The following is a 15,248-nucleotide window of genomic DNA, read 5'->3' on the forward strand; positions in this document are numbered from 1 at the left end:
TGGCTCTGCTGAAGGATTGGGCTAAATCAGGTTTCTCAAACCGGAGGTTGGGACCCATTGGGATCGCAAGGTTATTACATGGAGGGTCACAAGCTGGCACCTCCATCCCAAATCCGACTTTGCCTCCAGCATTTTCAAAGGTGTGAAATATATACACAGTGTTTTTAATTTATAAGAGGGTTGCACTCAGAGGCTGCTATGTGAAAGGGGTCACCGGTACAAAAGTTTGAGAACCACTAGGCTAAACTCTTTGTCACCCAATTTGAAGGTAGGTGCCAGAGATGAGAAGCTGGAGGCCAGGCAGCATTTCACTGATCTGTAGCTTCCCCTGATCAAACACCTCTTTGGCCGGGAGCCAGTTGCCCAGGGAACCTGCATGTTGTGCCATAAGGAATTGCTTTTTTTTTTTTTAAATTCCTAGCCCCTGGCCTGCCCTCTGCTGACCTCATTTGCTGAGCAAGAGTGCAGTGAGCTGCAGCACTGCCCCCTACAGCTGGAGCTGGGAGGTCAACAGAAAGGAGTCCCTCCCCCCACTCACAATGAGGCTTCCTGATTGTGGTGGTTTCAATGAATCAGCAAAGTGTAGCCTGTTGAGCCGTTAATGCCGACCCGTAAGGAGCACGAACAATCACAAATGCTTGCAGTGCAGCAATGAAGCTTTTTTATATGTGCATCTGTTACAGCTTGTGGTGTTCTTGCACGGACACTTGCAGTCTGAAACACAACGTAGCTGGCTGTAGTGCACAGTGCGTCCGTCGGTAAGTGCACAGAGCTCGCTCACTCTCTCAGGACTGAGCTGTCTGTCTGTCAGTGCTGAAACAAGAACAGTCCAATGAGGTATGTGGAACGAAGGCAGGAAATGTTCAGAGACAACCGGAGGCAGTAGTTTCTGGCGTGGCTCTGGAGTAGAGCATTTAGCTGTGGTTCTCAGAACGTGGGGCTTATTTCCTCTTTGCCTTCAAGACCTTCATTGCTCTCTTCAACCAAAGCTTTGAGGGGTCAGCACAGACCTTTCGACCAGCAACCGTCTCCAACCTGCAGATGGAAAAACAAGAGAGCTCATTAAAAAGGGGCACCTTTGCATTTTAATTTGGAAACATCTTGCCCTTCCCTTTCCTTGCATCAGTTTCCCACGCCCTTGCCTGTCTTATCAATTTAGATTGTAAACTCTTTGGAGCAGGGACTATAATTTATATACATATCTACAGCGCCTGGCACATCGGGGCCCTGATCAAGACTGGGGAATTTAGATGCAATTATAATACAAATTACTATTAAAAAGTGCTATACCATTCATTTAGATGGCCTAGCAAGACTCAGGAGCATGAGCTATTTGTTTCAATAATACCCTGCAGCAAGATTAACAATACTTCTCACTTCTGGAGATTACACCATGTTACTCTCTTGATAAAGAAAACCTCCCATATACAAGAGCTTAAGGTGACCCTGTGGTCTCTGTGACCTGAGGTGACAGTTGGCATCTCAGGCTGACACCTTCTCTGGCTTGCCAGTGAGGTGCACTGGAACAGGGTAGGAGGACAATCGGCCCTGGAGGGAATGGTCTCTACTTACACAACGGCTTGTAAGTGACACTCGCTGGGGGTCCAGTAGTAATCCACCAGTTTAGCAAGCTGAATGGCACCAGTCATGTAATCAAAGCAACATTCCACGGGAATAAGTGATTTGGCTGTGAAAGAGAGAGTTAGTTAATCCCAAAGCCATTGCATTAGGATGGACTGGTACTGGGATTTCTCAGGGTCTCTGTTCTCCCTTTTAGTCACCTCACGAAAACTACATTAAAACTATGAAAAGTGTGGCTGACATTGTCTCCACAGGAGCGGGAATTCCCAGGCTAAGATGCAGTTAAGTTTAAGAATCTCTGTCCATTTTGGCTACTGAATTGGAGACCTGAATCTGAAAGAACACATTAAAGCTGATGGCAAAGCTACATATGGGAACACACGTGGGCCACCTGGTACTTCACTGGAGTCATTCTGAGACACACTATGGCTACACTGGGTTTGAGCTCAGCTCTGGCTAAGAGTCTCCAAAGGGGATAATGATTTCAGGTTTCTCCAGTTTTGGGTGCACAACTTGAGATGCCTTCAAGAGGCCTGCTTTTCAGAAAGTGCTGAGCACCCCCCATCTGAAAACTAGGCCCCTTGAAAAGGTCTCCCTTTGTCTACCCAGAACTTCAGGTACCCAAACTAACTTGTCACTTTGGAAAATGTGGGTCAGATTCTCCTGATTCAAAAAAGCCCAGCCTTTAAACACTTAAACTAAAGGGAACTCTGCATTAACTGTTAGCCATATAGGAAACATGACACACAGTTGAATAATACTAATTCTGTGCTGTAGGGGGCAATGGTACAAACACACAGTAGCCAGTACATTATAGTAATTAGAAACAAATTTGCTGAAATGTATTATTCTGGCTTTCCCTCCCTTTATTCTCTAGTACTTAAGGAAACTTCCATGAAAACAGATTTTTGTTTCCTAAAAGCCTGTTCTCTGCTGCTACATAACCCCCAAATGAAGTCAGAATCCTGTGTCTGTCATGTCACAATTACTTGCCCTGGAAATGATCATAAGGTCACAAAAGGATTATGGCAATCAAATGAGGGACTATCAGCAAGAGGAGATGAACCGTTAAACACAGATCCCATTTACATGCAAATCTCATTAATAAAAGAGGAAGGAAGGAAATTTTAGTGTTATATTCAGCCCTGTCGTAAGCAGCTGCAATTTCCATTGACTCCATTGAGAGCTGGACCTGCTCAGTTCAGGGCTGAATTACATCTAGTCTATTTTTCTCTGCTATTATTCTCTCAGGGGGTTTCCAGAACCCTCTCAAAAACCTCTGCTGCAGGCCACCAACTCCCTAATTCCAGACACTTGGGGCTAGAACCATGCCTGATGTAAATTGATATAGCTCCACAGATTTCAATGGAACTGCTCCTGCATACACCAGCTGAGGATCTGGCCTCTGCTCCTGTATCAAGGTTCCTACTCACCTGTTGCATATTGGTAAGAAAGCCCCAGGAGGAAGGCGGCCAGGAGAGCTGTCCTCAGGCTGATCATGGTGACTTTGAAGTGAGTTTCCCTCTGCTGTAGAACTGTTCCTTTCTTTCTCAGGAAGCTGTGAAGTGAGATCTTGGAGGCAAAGGCAGGCAATTTATTCTGTCTGTGCTACCTTCACAAGCCACGTGTCAGCAGAGTTCAAAGAAAAACCAACCCGGAAAGTGTGGAGAGATTCCACGGAATGTATCTGATTTAACTTACGGGGAAGGAAACTCTGAGAACAGCCCTGGAAAGCAGAACACATCACTTCTGCATTCTGAGTAAACTAGCCAGTGGTCTGATAGCCTGGCTTCTGCCAGCTTTGGCTACCTCTTGCAGGGTGACTCCACAGGCCCCCAGTCCTGGATTTCCCACACAGAAAAATGTATTCTGCACTGCCCAGCCTTTTTTTGGACAGGTCAACTATTTTAGATCTGAAATAATATCAAACAGTCTGCCTCTTTAAACGGAGTTATCACCCAGCCCAGTTAACCATGCCACTGGATTAGTTTTGATTAAAGAATAAAACCAGTTTATTTCACTCCAAAGAGAGCAATTTGAAGTGAGTGCAAGTACAAGGCATTGAAGCCAGAAATGGTTACAAGAGTAATACAGATAAAACGCTTTCTAGTGCTAAAACCTTAATTAGACTTGGTTCAAGATAAAATCTGTATCTTGTGCCTCCAGCAACAGGGCTGATCACATTTCATATCCCCGTTAATTGTGCAAACCTATAAAATGGGTGGAAGAGTCTCCCTGACCTCAGCTGATGATCAGTTTATATCCTGGAGGATGAGGACTGACAGCAAGTATAATTTGTGTCCTCTCTTGTGTCACCGCAGATGCTAGGCTTAGCAGCTCGACAGTCTGAACCAAGTGGACATCACAGTGATCCAAAAAACACTTTGTGGTAGGTCATCGGGTAATTAGAAGAGGACATAAACTGCAGTAGGGAAGGCCAGGGAAGCAAGGGGTTGGGAGTGGGCTGTGAGATGATCTCTCTTATGGAAGGACGCTTGCAATGCCCAGGGTTTACCCCCCACCCTCCGATACTGGACCAGGATTTAGGAAGTCAAAGAACAGTCGTGAGAATCCATCCCACATATTATAAGGAGCCCAGTGGTTGCTGGGACAAGAGTTTGAGAGTGAGGCCAGGTCTGCACTATAGACCTATCTTGTCTCTGAGTGATTGATTGGAGCAAATTCAGTTGTATTTTAGGGCTTGGCTGTAAACAATGGATTATGTGATATGTCCCAGATGGAAGCTGGAGGCATATAGGTAAGTATAACGGTCAGTAGGTTTCCAGTATAGGGTGGTGTTTATGTGACCATCACTTCTTTGCACTGTAGTGTCCAGGAAGTGGATTTCTTGTGTGGACTGGTCCAGGCTAAGGCTGATGGTGGGTTGGAAATTGTTGCAATCTTGATGGTGGAGTGGAATTCTTCCAGGGCCTCCTTCCCATGGGTTCATATGATGAAGATGTCATCAATGTAGCACAAGTAGAGGAGGCACGCTAGGGGATGCGAGCTGAGGAAACGTTGTTCCAAGTCAGCCATGAAACTGTTGGCATACTGTGGGGCCACGCAGGTACCCATTGCAGTGTCGCTGACTTGAAGGTATAAATTGTTCCAAATCTGAAATGGTTGTAGGTGAGGACAAAGTTACAAAGCTCAGCCACCAGGAATGCCTTGGCCTCATCAGGGATAGTGTTCCTGACAGCTTGTAGTCCATCTTCATGTGGAATATTGGTATAAAGAGCTTCTGCATCCATGGTGGCCAGGATGGTGTTTTCAGGAAGATCACCAATGGATTGTAGTTTCCTCAGGAAGTTAATGGTGTCTTGAAGACAGCTAGGAGTGCTGGTATCTTGGGGTCTGAGAAGAGAGTCCAAATAGCCAGATAATCCTGCTATAAGAGTGCCAATGTCTGAGATGATGGAGCGTCCAGGGTTTCCAGGTTTATGGATCTTGGGTAGCAGATAGAATACCCCTGGTCGGGGCTCTGGAGTGGTGTCTGTGTAGATTTGTTCTCATGCTGTAGCAGGGAGTTTGTTGATGGTATAGTTTCTTTTGGTATTCCTCAGTGGGATTGGAGGATAGTGTCCTGTAGAATGTGGTGTTGCAAAGTTGCCGGGCAGCCTCCTGTTCATAATCTGACCTGTTCATGATGACTACAGCACCTCCTTTGTCAGCCCCTTTGATTATAATGTCAGAGTCGTTTCTGAGGCTGGGGATGGCGTTGCGTTCTGCACGGCTGAGGTTATGGGGCATGTGATGCTGTTTGTGCACAATTTCAGCCTGTGCACATCTGCGGAAGCACTCTACGTAGAAATCCAGTCTGTCATTTTGACCGTCAGGAGGAGTCCACGCAGAATAATTCTGCTTGTTGAATTCTTCTTCTTCTCCCAAATAAATCTGTTAGTCTTTAAGGTGCCACTGGATTTCTCGTTGTTTTTATGGATACAGATTAACACGGCTGCCCCTCTATATATTCATGTCATTCAGGATCAGCACAACCATTGCTCCCAAAAAGAATCAAACTGCTACTCGTATTGATCAGATCATATAAAATTAAAAAGGAGGATTTGATTCCTAAATTAATAGTTTCAAGTCAAGCAAATTCACCTCCTATAATTATATTCTACACAACAAGTTGGCCACTTTCAGCAGCTCTTTAAGGCATGTTTTGGTAGGGCCGACCAAGGTGGAGGTGGGTGATCTCTTAGCCTGCAGTACAGACTCCGCATAGGCTTGGAGAAGTCATTTATGTATCTGTTTGACTGTTTCAGACCTTGCTGTCCCACACCGATGCTCAATTTTCCATCCCCCTCTCTTAACCTGGAAAACCAGGAAGGTCTGTGCAGGCAATGAGGAGGAAAAGCTAATTCAAGACCTATGTATCAAAGACAATGACCGGTGTCTGATGACAATGATTCACAACTCCTTATCCTGTCGGTGGCTACAGCTGTCCTTGGCACCACATTTCAGGAAAGATGTGAACAAATTGTAGAAAGTCCAGAGAAGAGCAACAAAATATATTAAAGGTCTAGAAAACATGACCTATGAGGGAGGATTGAAAATATTGGGTTTATTTAGTCTACAGAAGAGAAGACTGAGAGGGGACTTGATAACAGATTTCAGGTTCATAAAAGGTTGTTACAAGGAGAAGGGAGAAAAAATTTTCTTCTTAACTTCTGAGGACAGGACAAGAAGCAATGGGCTTAAATTACAGCAAGGGAGGTTTAGGCTGGACATTCAGAAAGACTTCCTAACTGTCAGGGTGGTTAAGCGCTGGAATAAATTGCCTAGGGAGGTTGTGGAATCTCCATCATTGGGGATTTTTAAGAGCAGGTGGACAAACACCTGTCAGGGATGGTCTAGTTAATACTTAGTCCTGCCATGAGGCAGGAGACTAAAATAGATGACCTCTCAAGGTCCCTTCCAGTCCTGTGATTCTATGATTCTGTGTGCACCAATATGAAGGAGGTGTGACATATCACCTTTGTATCGGTGCACATAACAAAATTCATGTGGTGGGGGTGGGGCTGAGGGGTTCGGAGTGGGAGAGGGGGCTGAGGGCTGGGGCAGAGGGTTAGGGTGCAGGGGTGTGAGGGCTCCGGCTGGGGGTGCAGGCTCTGGGGTGGGGCTCCAGGGCTACGGCAGGGAGAGAGGACTCCCCCAGCTCTCTCTCCCTGCAGCAGCACCTGGGCTGGGAGAGTAGGTGCCTCTACCCCAGCTATGGCAGCTCCAGGACTGTGGCGCTAAATGGGTGGCTGCGCAGCCATGCAGCCTAGAGGGAACTTGGCTTGTGAGGTGTCATTTGAAAACGAAGATCTCGCTGCTCAGTGATATCATGGTGGCATGTGTGTAACACCACTGTGTGTAAAGTTATGAACAGAAGCTGAAATCATGACTGAAATGTGGTTACTAGACAAGTGTGGGAAGTGAACAAGCCTGTTTCTCAAAGACAAAGGACAAGCTGATGCTTCTAGCCGGGTATCATCAGAGATGATGGCCAATCACTTGTCAAGTGTGGTGAAGAAGAGGGCCAAAAAAAACCCCCAAGGTATTGCTCCTTATCGATCTCTCTTTTTTTATCTAAGATGATGAAGGAAGCATCCATTTGACTTTGGGAAGAGATCTTGACCAACCAGTAATAAAGATGAGATACCAGAGCAGTGAGATCACTGGTTTGTTCTGCTAGGGGAATTCCTGATTTCCTATGTGACCCACAGGTGCAGAGAGTGGGACTTGCTGACTACAGGTCAGTGTGATGAGTTTCGTAAGGGAGCTGTATCCTCTGCTGCAGTGGACACACTCAGGGACTAGGATCCTCAAGTGCCCCCTGAATAAGGGGAACCAAAACTGCTGCATTACTGTTCAGGTTCTTACACTGCGCCCATCACCATGGTATCTGAACACACAAACATAGTGACTAATATCTTTGCAAGGGGGCGCCTCTCTGGACCATCCTGCCACAAGGGGAAAGACTCTGTGCACATGTTATAATTAGTTAGTGATGTTGATTTAGCTGGTGTGCTGTGTGAGGGTATGTGGGAAGGCCAGGCTGCCGACGTGTGCTTTGCATATGGACTGCACACCCAACCACCACTCTTACTGTGGGCAGCTCCACTGAGCCTCAACAGAGGACTTGTAGGGGTGATCAGGGTCTCAGTATCAGGAGTTCCTGCAGGTGTCTTGGGCCCAAGCCAAGCAGAGCTTTGGAAATGAGGACAGCAGCCTAGATCCTCAAAGATATTGTTAGGAATCCAAAAAACTTGGAAGCTCTGGGCCAGAGACCCTGCACTTGGCCCTCAATTCTACAGGAAGTGAGGAAGGGATGAAGACCGGGTCTTCTCGCCAGGATAGGATGCACTCCCCTAGCCACCCAGAGATGGTGCAACACTTTGTTGTAGAACAGGACCCTCTAAGCACTCCACCTCTGTGAGGGGTGCAGAGGAACTCCTCGACGGTGAGCTGATTGTAGGGTTTGTGGGGACACATCCTAGAGCAGTGGTCACCGTGCATGCTGCAGCACCTTTGAAATGCCTCCTTCTGCCCACAAGCACAATCTCTGTTTGATTTTAGCAGCTCTTCCTCCCCCGGTGCGGCTATCGGTCAGTTGCTGCGCTGGCCGGACACCTCAGGTGTCACCTTAGATTGTGAAGCACAATAGAGTTGTGTAGCATTGGCATTGTGCTGGTAACTGAGCTCCGGAGTCTTGCGGAAATATTGAATAGCATCACGGAGAGAACTGAGCCTTTTGGGACTCAGCCCAGGATGGGTCTAATGGCCGAGATGCAGGTTCCCTTCTCTACCCCTGGCCTTCAAGGAACAATTCAAACCGTGTTCATGAGATTCCTTGGACCCAAGCCCGCCTCCCTCTGGCCACATTGTGACAGACCCTCCTGAGTGCTATGGAGAGGTCCATGATGTGAGAACTGACACCTGCCCCAGACCCATGGACAGCAAGAACGTCCATCAACCCAGAACAGATTGAGGCAGGGGCTATTTTGGCTGTAAAAGGGGAGGTGTGAGATGACGTGGGGAATAACCAGGTCAGCTTGGGCCAGATCCTCTGCTGGTGTAAATCTGTGTAGCTACCTTGACACCCACAGAGCTACCTCAGTTTATACTAACTGAGGATCTGGCCTATTGACCCTCAGAAGCAGGCCCCACTCTCTCTCCCCGCCACCAGCACATTCCCAAGACGCTCCTGCTGTAGCATTGCCATGCAGTGAAGCAACTTGGCAGCCCTGGATAAGCACTGTTCTCCCTGGGTTGCACAAGCATGTACAGATTCTTGGGGGGCGTTTGTGGGGGCGGAGAGAGGACAGGAGCTGAGAGTTGATTTGCAACCTTTAACCTCTAGAACAGGGGTAGGCAACCGATGGCACATGTGCCGAAGGCAGCACACAAGCTGATTTTCAGTGGCACTCACACTGCCCAGGTCCTGCCACTGGTCCAGGGGGCTCTGCATTTTAATTTAATTTTAAATGAAGCTTCTTAAACATTTTAAAAACCTTGTTTGCTTTACATACAACAATAGTTTAGTTATATATTATAGACTTCTAGAAAGAGACCTTCTAAAAACATTAAAATGTATCACTGGCATGAAAACCCAAACCCTTAAATTAGAATGAATAAATGAAGACTTGACACACCACTTCTGAAAGGTTGCTGATCTCTGCTCTAGAAGCTTCAGAAAGTTCCTGCACTGGCTGAGGTTTCTTTTTCATCTGAACAGACCTCTGGAGAATTCTGCAGTGCATATGCACTGGGGGGGTGGAGGGGGAAGAGAAACATCCTAATTCTGCAAATAGGGAAGGGGGAATTCAAGGGAAACGTGTTCTGGCTTGGTGAGAGCTGCTTGATTCTTAAATGCAGTGTGGAAAGGAAGAGGCCAGGGAGAATGTGCACACAGGGCCATTGTTTTTCATCCCCTATCCTGACTGAAACAAAGCATGGAACAGATACAGATCTCTAGGCACTTCCTTAGGAGGATACCTGCCGGATCAGCACAGGGTCAGAAAAAGCCCAGCCCAAAATATGCAGGTGACGGAGCCTTAACCATTTCACTCCCTTCTACCTGGGTTTTACTCCAGCTTTCCCCTTCTCTCAGTAATGACTCTGAGTTTAATTCACTCCTGCCTACGGGGCATTTAAATTGCACGGAGAGCCAGGACCTGGCTCAAGTACTGACAATACCTAGTAGATCTCACAGTGCTTTACAAAGAAGGTCAGTCTCCTAATCCCAATGTATAGATGGGAAACTGAGGCACAGAGCGATGACGTGATTTGCCAAGCCTCATGGGGAATTAAATGGTACCTGGGCCTCATGCTGGCGTTCTGCATTCTGAATTTCACCCTCTGTCCACCTCCTTTTGTCTGTCTGCCCTCTGTCTTCTTTCTCACTGGGCACTCACCTGGGTCCCCCACTGCTGCTGCTGTACTTTGTGGCTCTCAAAGTGTAGTCATGTATGTTCAGAAAGATCTTATTGATCCTTATTTAAAAGAGGGGTTGTCAACTCCATGAATTCAAAAACCATGAGCGTGGCTTGCAAACCATGACATTTTACAAAATCATAAAAATGGCCTTCAGGAAAATATCATGAGATTGGCAATCAAATCGCAAGAGTTGGCAACGCTGCAGAATCATATCCTGTGCACTGCGGTTTCACAGCGTTGCACCTGCAGCTCAGTAATCAGTCCACAGAAACCGACACAAGGAAGCAAGCAGTCACACTCCTGGCAACAAAATACATATACGGGAGCTCGTGAAGGACCTTTGTTCTTAAGATAATATGGGCTAGGGCCTGGATGTCACAGCACCTACCTTTTAGGTGCTTAGAAGATCACTGCAATTCCCCATCCATGAGTTAGGAGGCAGTCACAACTGGGAATCACCAGCACAGGTGCCTCCCTGCAGGCCGGATTTAGGTGCTGATCTCCATGAGACAGATGGGACTTAGCACACACCCCACTGGTCATCATCTCCCATCAGCTAGCTTAGGCAGCCCTTTCGATCCCATTGGTTGCAATGGCAGTTAGGATCCTAAACACCTTGGAGTTTCTGGGCCAATGTCTCTTTTCCCAGGGAGATGCTACAGGAGTTTACCCCCATCTTCCTCCCACGCTGGAGTGTTCTCTAGGAACAAACACCCGGTTAACACGTGCCCTGTGACAAGGTCTACCAGGCCTTAGTGGCTGCCCATAGGAGGCCCCGGGGCCCTACTATACCCCTCCCTCCTGGAAGGAGCAGCAAAGGTGAGTTCTCCAAGCCTTCCTAGAGAGGCCTTACTGAAGCAGCCAATCAGAGCCCAGCAGGCTCAGATAAAAGGCAGGGCAGGGCCTTCGCAGGTCAGTTCCTGGCTGGGACCAGAGCTTACAAGGAAAGGAGCATCTCTCTGGCCCAAGGAGCTCAAGGGACAACCAGAGCTTGGCTCTAGCTGCTTTTCTTAAGCTGGGAGAAAGAGACCCTGAGATCTTGACCCCTAAAGTCAGGGGTGGCAAAAAAGGGGCCAGCTGGGAAGAAGCCCAGGGAAGTAGCAGCAATGAATTGAAGTGAGAGGTTTGGGGCAGCTGCAGATAGGCTCCCTGGGTTCAAACCCAGAGTAGTGTGTGGGCCTGGGGTCCCCCACGGCCACTGATAATGTGGTGTGAACCCTGAGAAATGGATAAGGCTCATCTGGAAGCCTGAGAGAAGGGCTGAGTTTAAAGGGCCCAGAGCTGAAGACCCTGATGAAGGCAGATAGACAATTCTTGGCGAACTCTTTGCCATTTTGACTGAATGACCTGGCCAGAGGGTTGAGCCACTGAAGACCTGCCAGCTGAACTCGATAAACCACAGGGGGCACCGAGAGTGGGGAAAAGACTTTGATCCCACACACAACAGCAGGAGGTGCTCAAGAGGTGAGCACCCCCCTCACATGCCCCTGAATAACAGCCTCAGACCGTTCAGGGTTTCCATTTAGTGCGGAGAAAACCCCACACTTTAATCTTTTACTTTCCTTGTTGTGATTTTTTTTCTGCTTTACAGTACAGCTGATGTGTCCAGGAATTCCCTGTCTTGTATCCCCGCACAGGCCTGATTAAGTCCATTAGCCCTCCCATTGACTCCTGGGGGATGAATTACACTCTTAAAGTGAATACTTACAAGCTGAAGACCCTTGGGCCTGGATCCTCAGAGCTTTTCAGGTGCATAACTCCCATAGACTTCAGTGCGAGTTAAGTGCCTAAATACCGTTGAGGCTATTGGCCTTGCAGAATATTAGGTCTCAAACTTGCAGCCCTCTCAGGAAATGCCTGACGATGTCAGCTGCAGTCACTGAGAGTCTCATCAGAGTAAAGGCTGAAAGATTTGACCCCTGTATATTTTAAACAAGGGTCAACTTCCTGAGAATGCAGAGCTGGGACAGGGGGCAGAGTCTGGCTGGGAGTGTATCAGTCCATAGAGTGCCACATTTCTATTCATTGCTATGGTTCTTAGCCCTTTATTTGCAGCAGTGATCAAGGTGCTTTCAAGCCACACGAGAAGGGATGGTCCCTGCCCCAAGATGCTCACAGGCTAAGGCTGGCCAGATAGACAAAGGTCAGGGAAAGTGAAAAACAGAAGAGATTTTCTACAGAGATTAACCAGACTTGCTGAAAGGAAAAGAGGTCTTTCCCAGGGCTAAGTGATTAGAGCAGCATCTGTTTCTGACTCACTGTTATGTCTAGGCGGCCTGTTCTCCTTTTCTTGGTGTGGGGAAGAGAATTTCTTGGGCCAGAACCTGATCTCATTTAAACAGATATAAATCCAGAGCAGCCCTATTGAGTCCATGTAAATCAGATCAGAAGTCCCTTAGCATTACTTTGATATTGCGTACATTGCTCTGAGTTCTGCTCTCGCTTCTACCTGTGTAGCCCCAGCGAAGCTAATGTGGAGTTGCCTGGGTAACCGAGAGCAGAATTTGCCTTGGTGTTTGCATATAGATTATTCATGAAACACTATAACAGACTGTCTTGCATCCGGCAGTGATGGCCAGGAAGGAGAAATTATATTTAAAAGTGAAGTTGGTTCAAGCATTCGCTCTTCGATCCATCCCTCTCTGTGTTTTGCCCGATACTCTGTGTGCTGCCCGCACTCACTAGGGATCTTGTATCTCCTCGCTGTAAGTAACCCCCAATATGGCCGGGCAGAGAATCGACACACACACATATCAAGCTGAAGAACTCTCTCTCCAAAAAAGAGAGTTTAGACCCCCACCTGATACTTCTCCCAACCTTCCCAGAATTTCCTTCTGCCTCCCTCTGTCACTTCATAGAAACATAGGACTGGAAGGGACCTTGAGAGGTTATCTAGTCCAATCCCCTGCCTCATGACAGGGCTAAGTATTATCTAGACCATCCCTGACAGTTGTTTGTCTAACCTGCTCTTAAAAGCCTTCAATGATGGAGATTCCACAACCTCCTTAGGCAATTTATCCCAGTGCTTAACCACCTAACAGTTAGGAAGTTTTTCCTAATGTCCAACCTAAACCGCCCTTGCTGCAATTTAACCCCATTGCTTCTTGTCCTCTCCTCAGAGGTTAAGAACAATTATTTTTTCACCCTTCTTGTAACAATCATTTATGTACCTGAAAACTGTTATCATGTCCCCTCTCAGTCTTTTCTTGTCTAGACTAAACAAACCCGGTTTTTTCAATCTTCCCCTCTTAGCTCATGTTTTCTAGACCTTTAATCATATGCGCTGCTCTTCTCTTGACTTTCTCCAATTTGTCCAGATCATTTTGAATTTTAATCCTATCCTCCAAAGCACTTGCAAGCCCTCCCAGTCTGGTATCATCTGCAAACTTTACCAGTGTACTCTCTATGCCAGTATCTAAATCACTGATGAAGATATTGAACAGAACTGGACCCAGAACCGATCCCTGCAGGACCCCACTCGTTATGCCCTTCCAGCATGGCTGTGAACCATTGATAACTACTCTCTGGGAACAGGTTTCCAACCAGTTTTGCACCCATCTTATAGTAGCTCCATCTAGGTTGCATTTTCCCAAGTTTGTTTATGAGAACGTCAGCCTACCCCAGGTGGATCGAATCCCTTCCCCTGCTCCCTGCATCAGCTTTTCTTTCTCAAACCCCCTGAGCCTCAACTCCTCCCAGATCCCCAGTTCTCTGACAGTGGTTCTCATGTCTGGAACTCCCTGGGCCCTCTCCTCAGATCCACTATAGCCCCTTTGTACTACTCCAACCTAACCACTCTTCCCTGGAGTAGGGCAAATGCTGAAGCAATGTAGAACTGACCTAGCAACTTCATGCCACTTCTCCACAGTATAGGGGCTGGAGAAAAGTGAAAATGTGTCTTTCTTCCTGCTGGAATAGTAGCCAGAGCTGCCAGGCATAATTAGAGCAGCCCTGGGGCTGCTGTAATTTATGTCAGGACTCCCAGGTGGCCTCTGAATACTAGAGCCACAACTGATGTAAAGCCCTTGTTCCAACCCTCCCACCTTCTCCACCTCTCCTTCATGTCCTGCCAGGAGAGGGAGCCTCTATTTGGTCTGCTGAGCAAATTCAGCCGCACCAGCAAAGCCTGGTCTACACGCCTGTTCCCACTGAAGCAGCTTTGCTGCTGCTTCTGCCACAGTGGAGAATTTGCCAGACACCCCAGCGTAGCTGCAGTCCTAGGCTTGCTCCAGCAATTGCAGCTGGACCTGAGACCACATACACCCAGGCTGAGCCTGGGTTACATGATTAGTACTGAAGAACTGGGTATAGGTGCAGTTTGCCAGCTGGCCACTAAGAGATGCCATTTCTCCAGGAATAAGGCATTATGCAAGCAAGGCAACCTGGCTTCCAGCTAATTGGAAAGCCATTTCCAGTCACCAAAGCAATTAGCATGAAAAATCAATAAGAGCCTAAATTGCAGTTAATTGACCATCCCTTGGTTAACAGTACACACTTGTGTGTCCCGGTACACGGACAAGGAACAGGGCTAAGACAGCCTTGGCATCACTACGGCCTCCCGCATGGCAACAGAGACCGCCCCCACCCCAAAGGATGTGGATGGTGTCCAAAGGGGACAGCGATGACCTGAGGGAGGATCCAGGCTTAGCAGGGAGACCCTAGAGACCCAGGAGAGTTTGCTGGCCCTGATGTTACAAGATGATCACAAAAGATTTGCTGCCCCTGGGTTGGGATCTCTGCTGGAGGCTTGCGTGCAGGCTCGATAGTAGTGTTCGGTCACGTCCACCTGAGGATTTAAACTGCCTGTCGGCCCAGTTCTTTCTCAGCGACCCTGGAGCTAGTGGATGGCCTGGAAGATTCCCCAAGAGAGGAAGCGCGATGCTGGGGCCAGCACTGGAGCAGGGCAAGCAGGGGCTGCGATGCACATTAGAGACTGCCGGATTACTGATTATTAGCAGGTAAAAGTGCCCAGTGGTCTGTGACGGGATGTTAAATGGGATGGGATCTGAGTTACTACAAAGAATTCTTTCCTGGGTGCTGGCTAGTGAGTCTTGCCCACATGCTCAGGGTTTAACTGATCACCATATTTGGGGTCGGGAAGGAATTTTCCTCCAGGGCAGATTGGCAGAGGCCCTAGAGGTTTTTCGCCTTCCTCTGCAGCATGGGGCACAGGTCACTTGCTGTAGGATTCTCTGCACCTTGAGGTCTTTAAACCACAATTTGAGGACTTCAGTAACTCG

General features: G+C 47.7%; 1 protein-coding gene across 1 annotated transcript; it reads right to left on the minus strand.

Annotated features, from left to right (window-relative positions):
• Positions 1-653: 653 nt before the first annotated feature.
• On the minus strand, positions 654-3,152 carry LOC116823877 (C-C motif chemokine 17-like). The gene is made up of 3 exons (XM_032778789.2): positions 3,015-3,152; positions 1,573-1,687; positions 654-1,035 (listed from the first exon to the last, which is right to left on the minus strand). The coding sequence occupies exons 1-3, from the start codon at positions 3,079-3,081 to the stop codon at positions 942-944; spliced, it is 276 nt and encodes a 91-aa protein (XP_032634680.1). The 5' UTR covers positions 3,082-3,152; the 3' UTR covers positions 654-941.
• Between the last annotated feature and the right edge of the window lie 12,096 nt (positions 3,153-15,248).

This window comes from Chelonoidis abingdonii, chromosome 19, assembly GCF_003597395.2.
Source record: "Chelonoidis abingdonii isolate Lonesome George chromosome 19, CheloAbing_2.0, whole genome shotgun sequence".
NCBI classification, from domain to species: domain Eukaryota; kingdom Metazoa; phylum Chordata; order Testudines; family Testudinidae; genus Chelonoidis; species Chelonoidis abingdonii.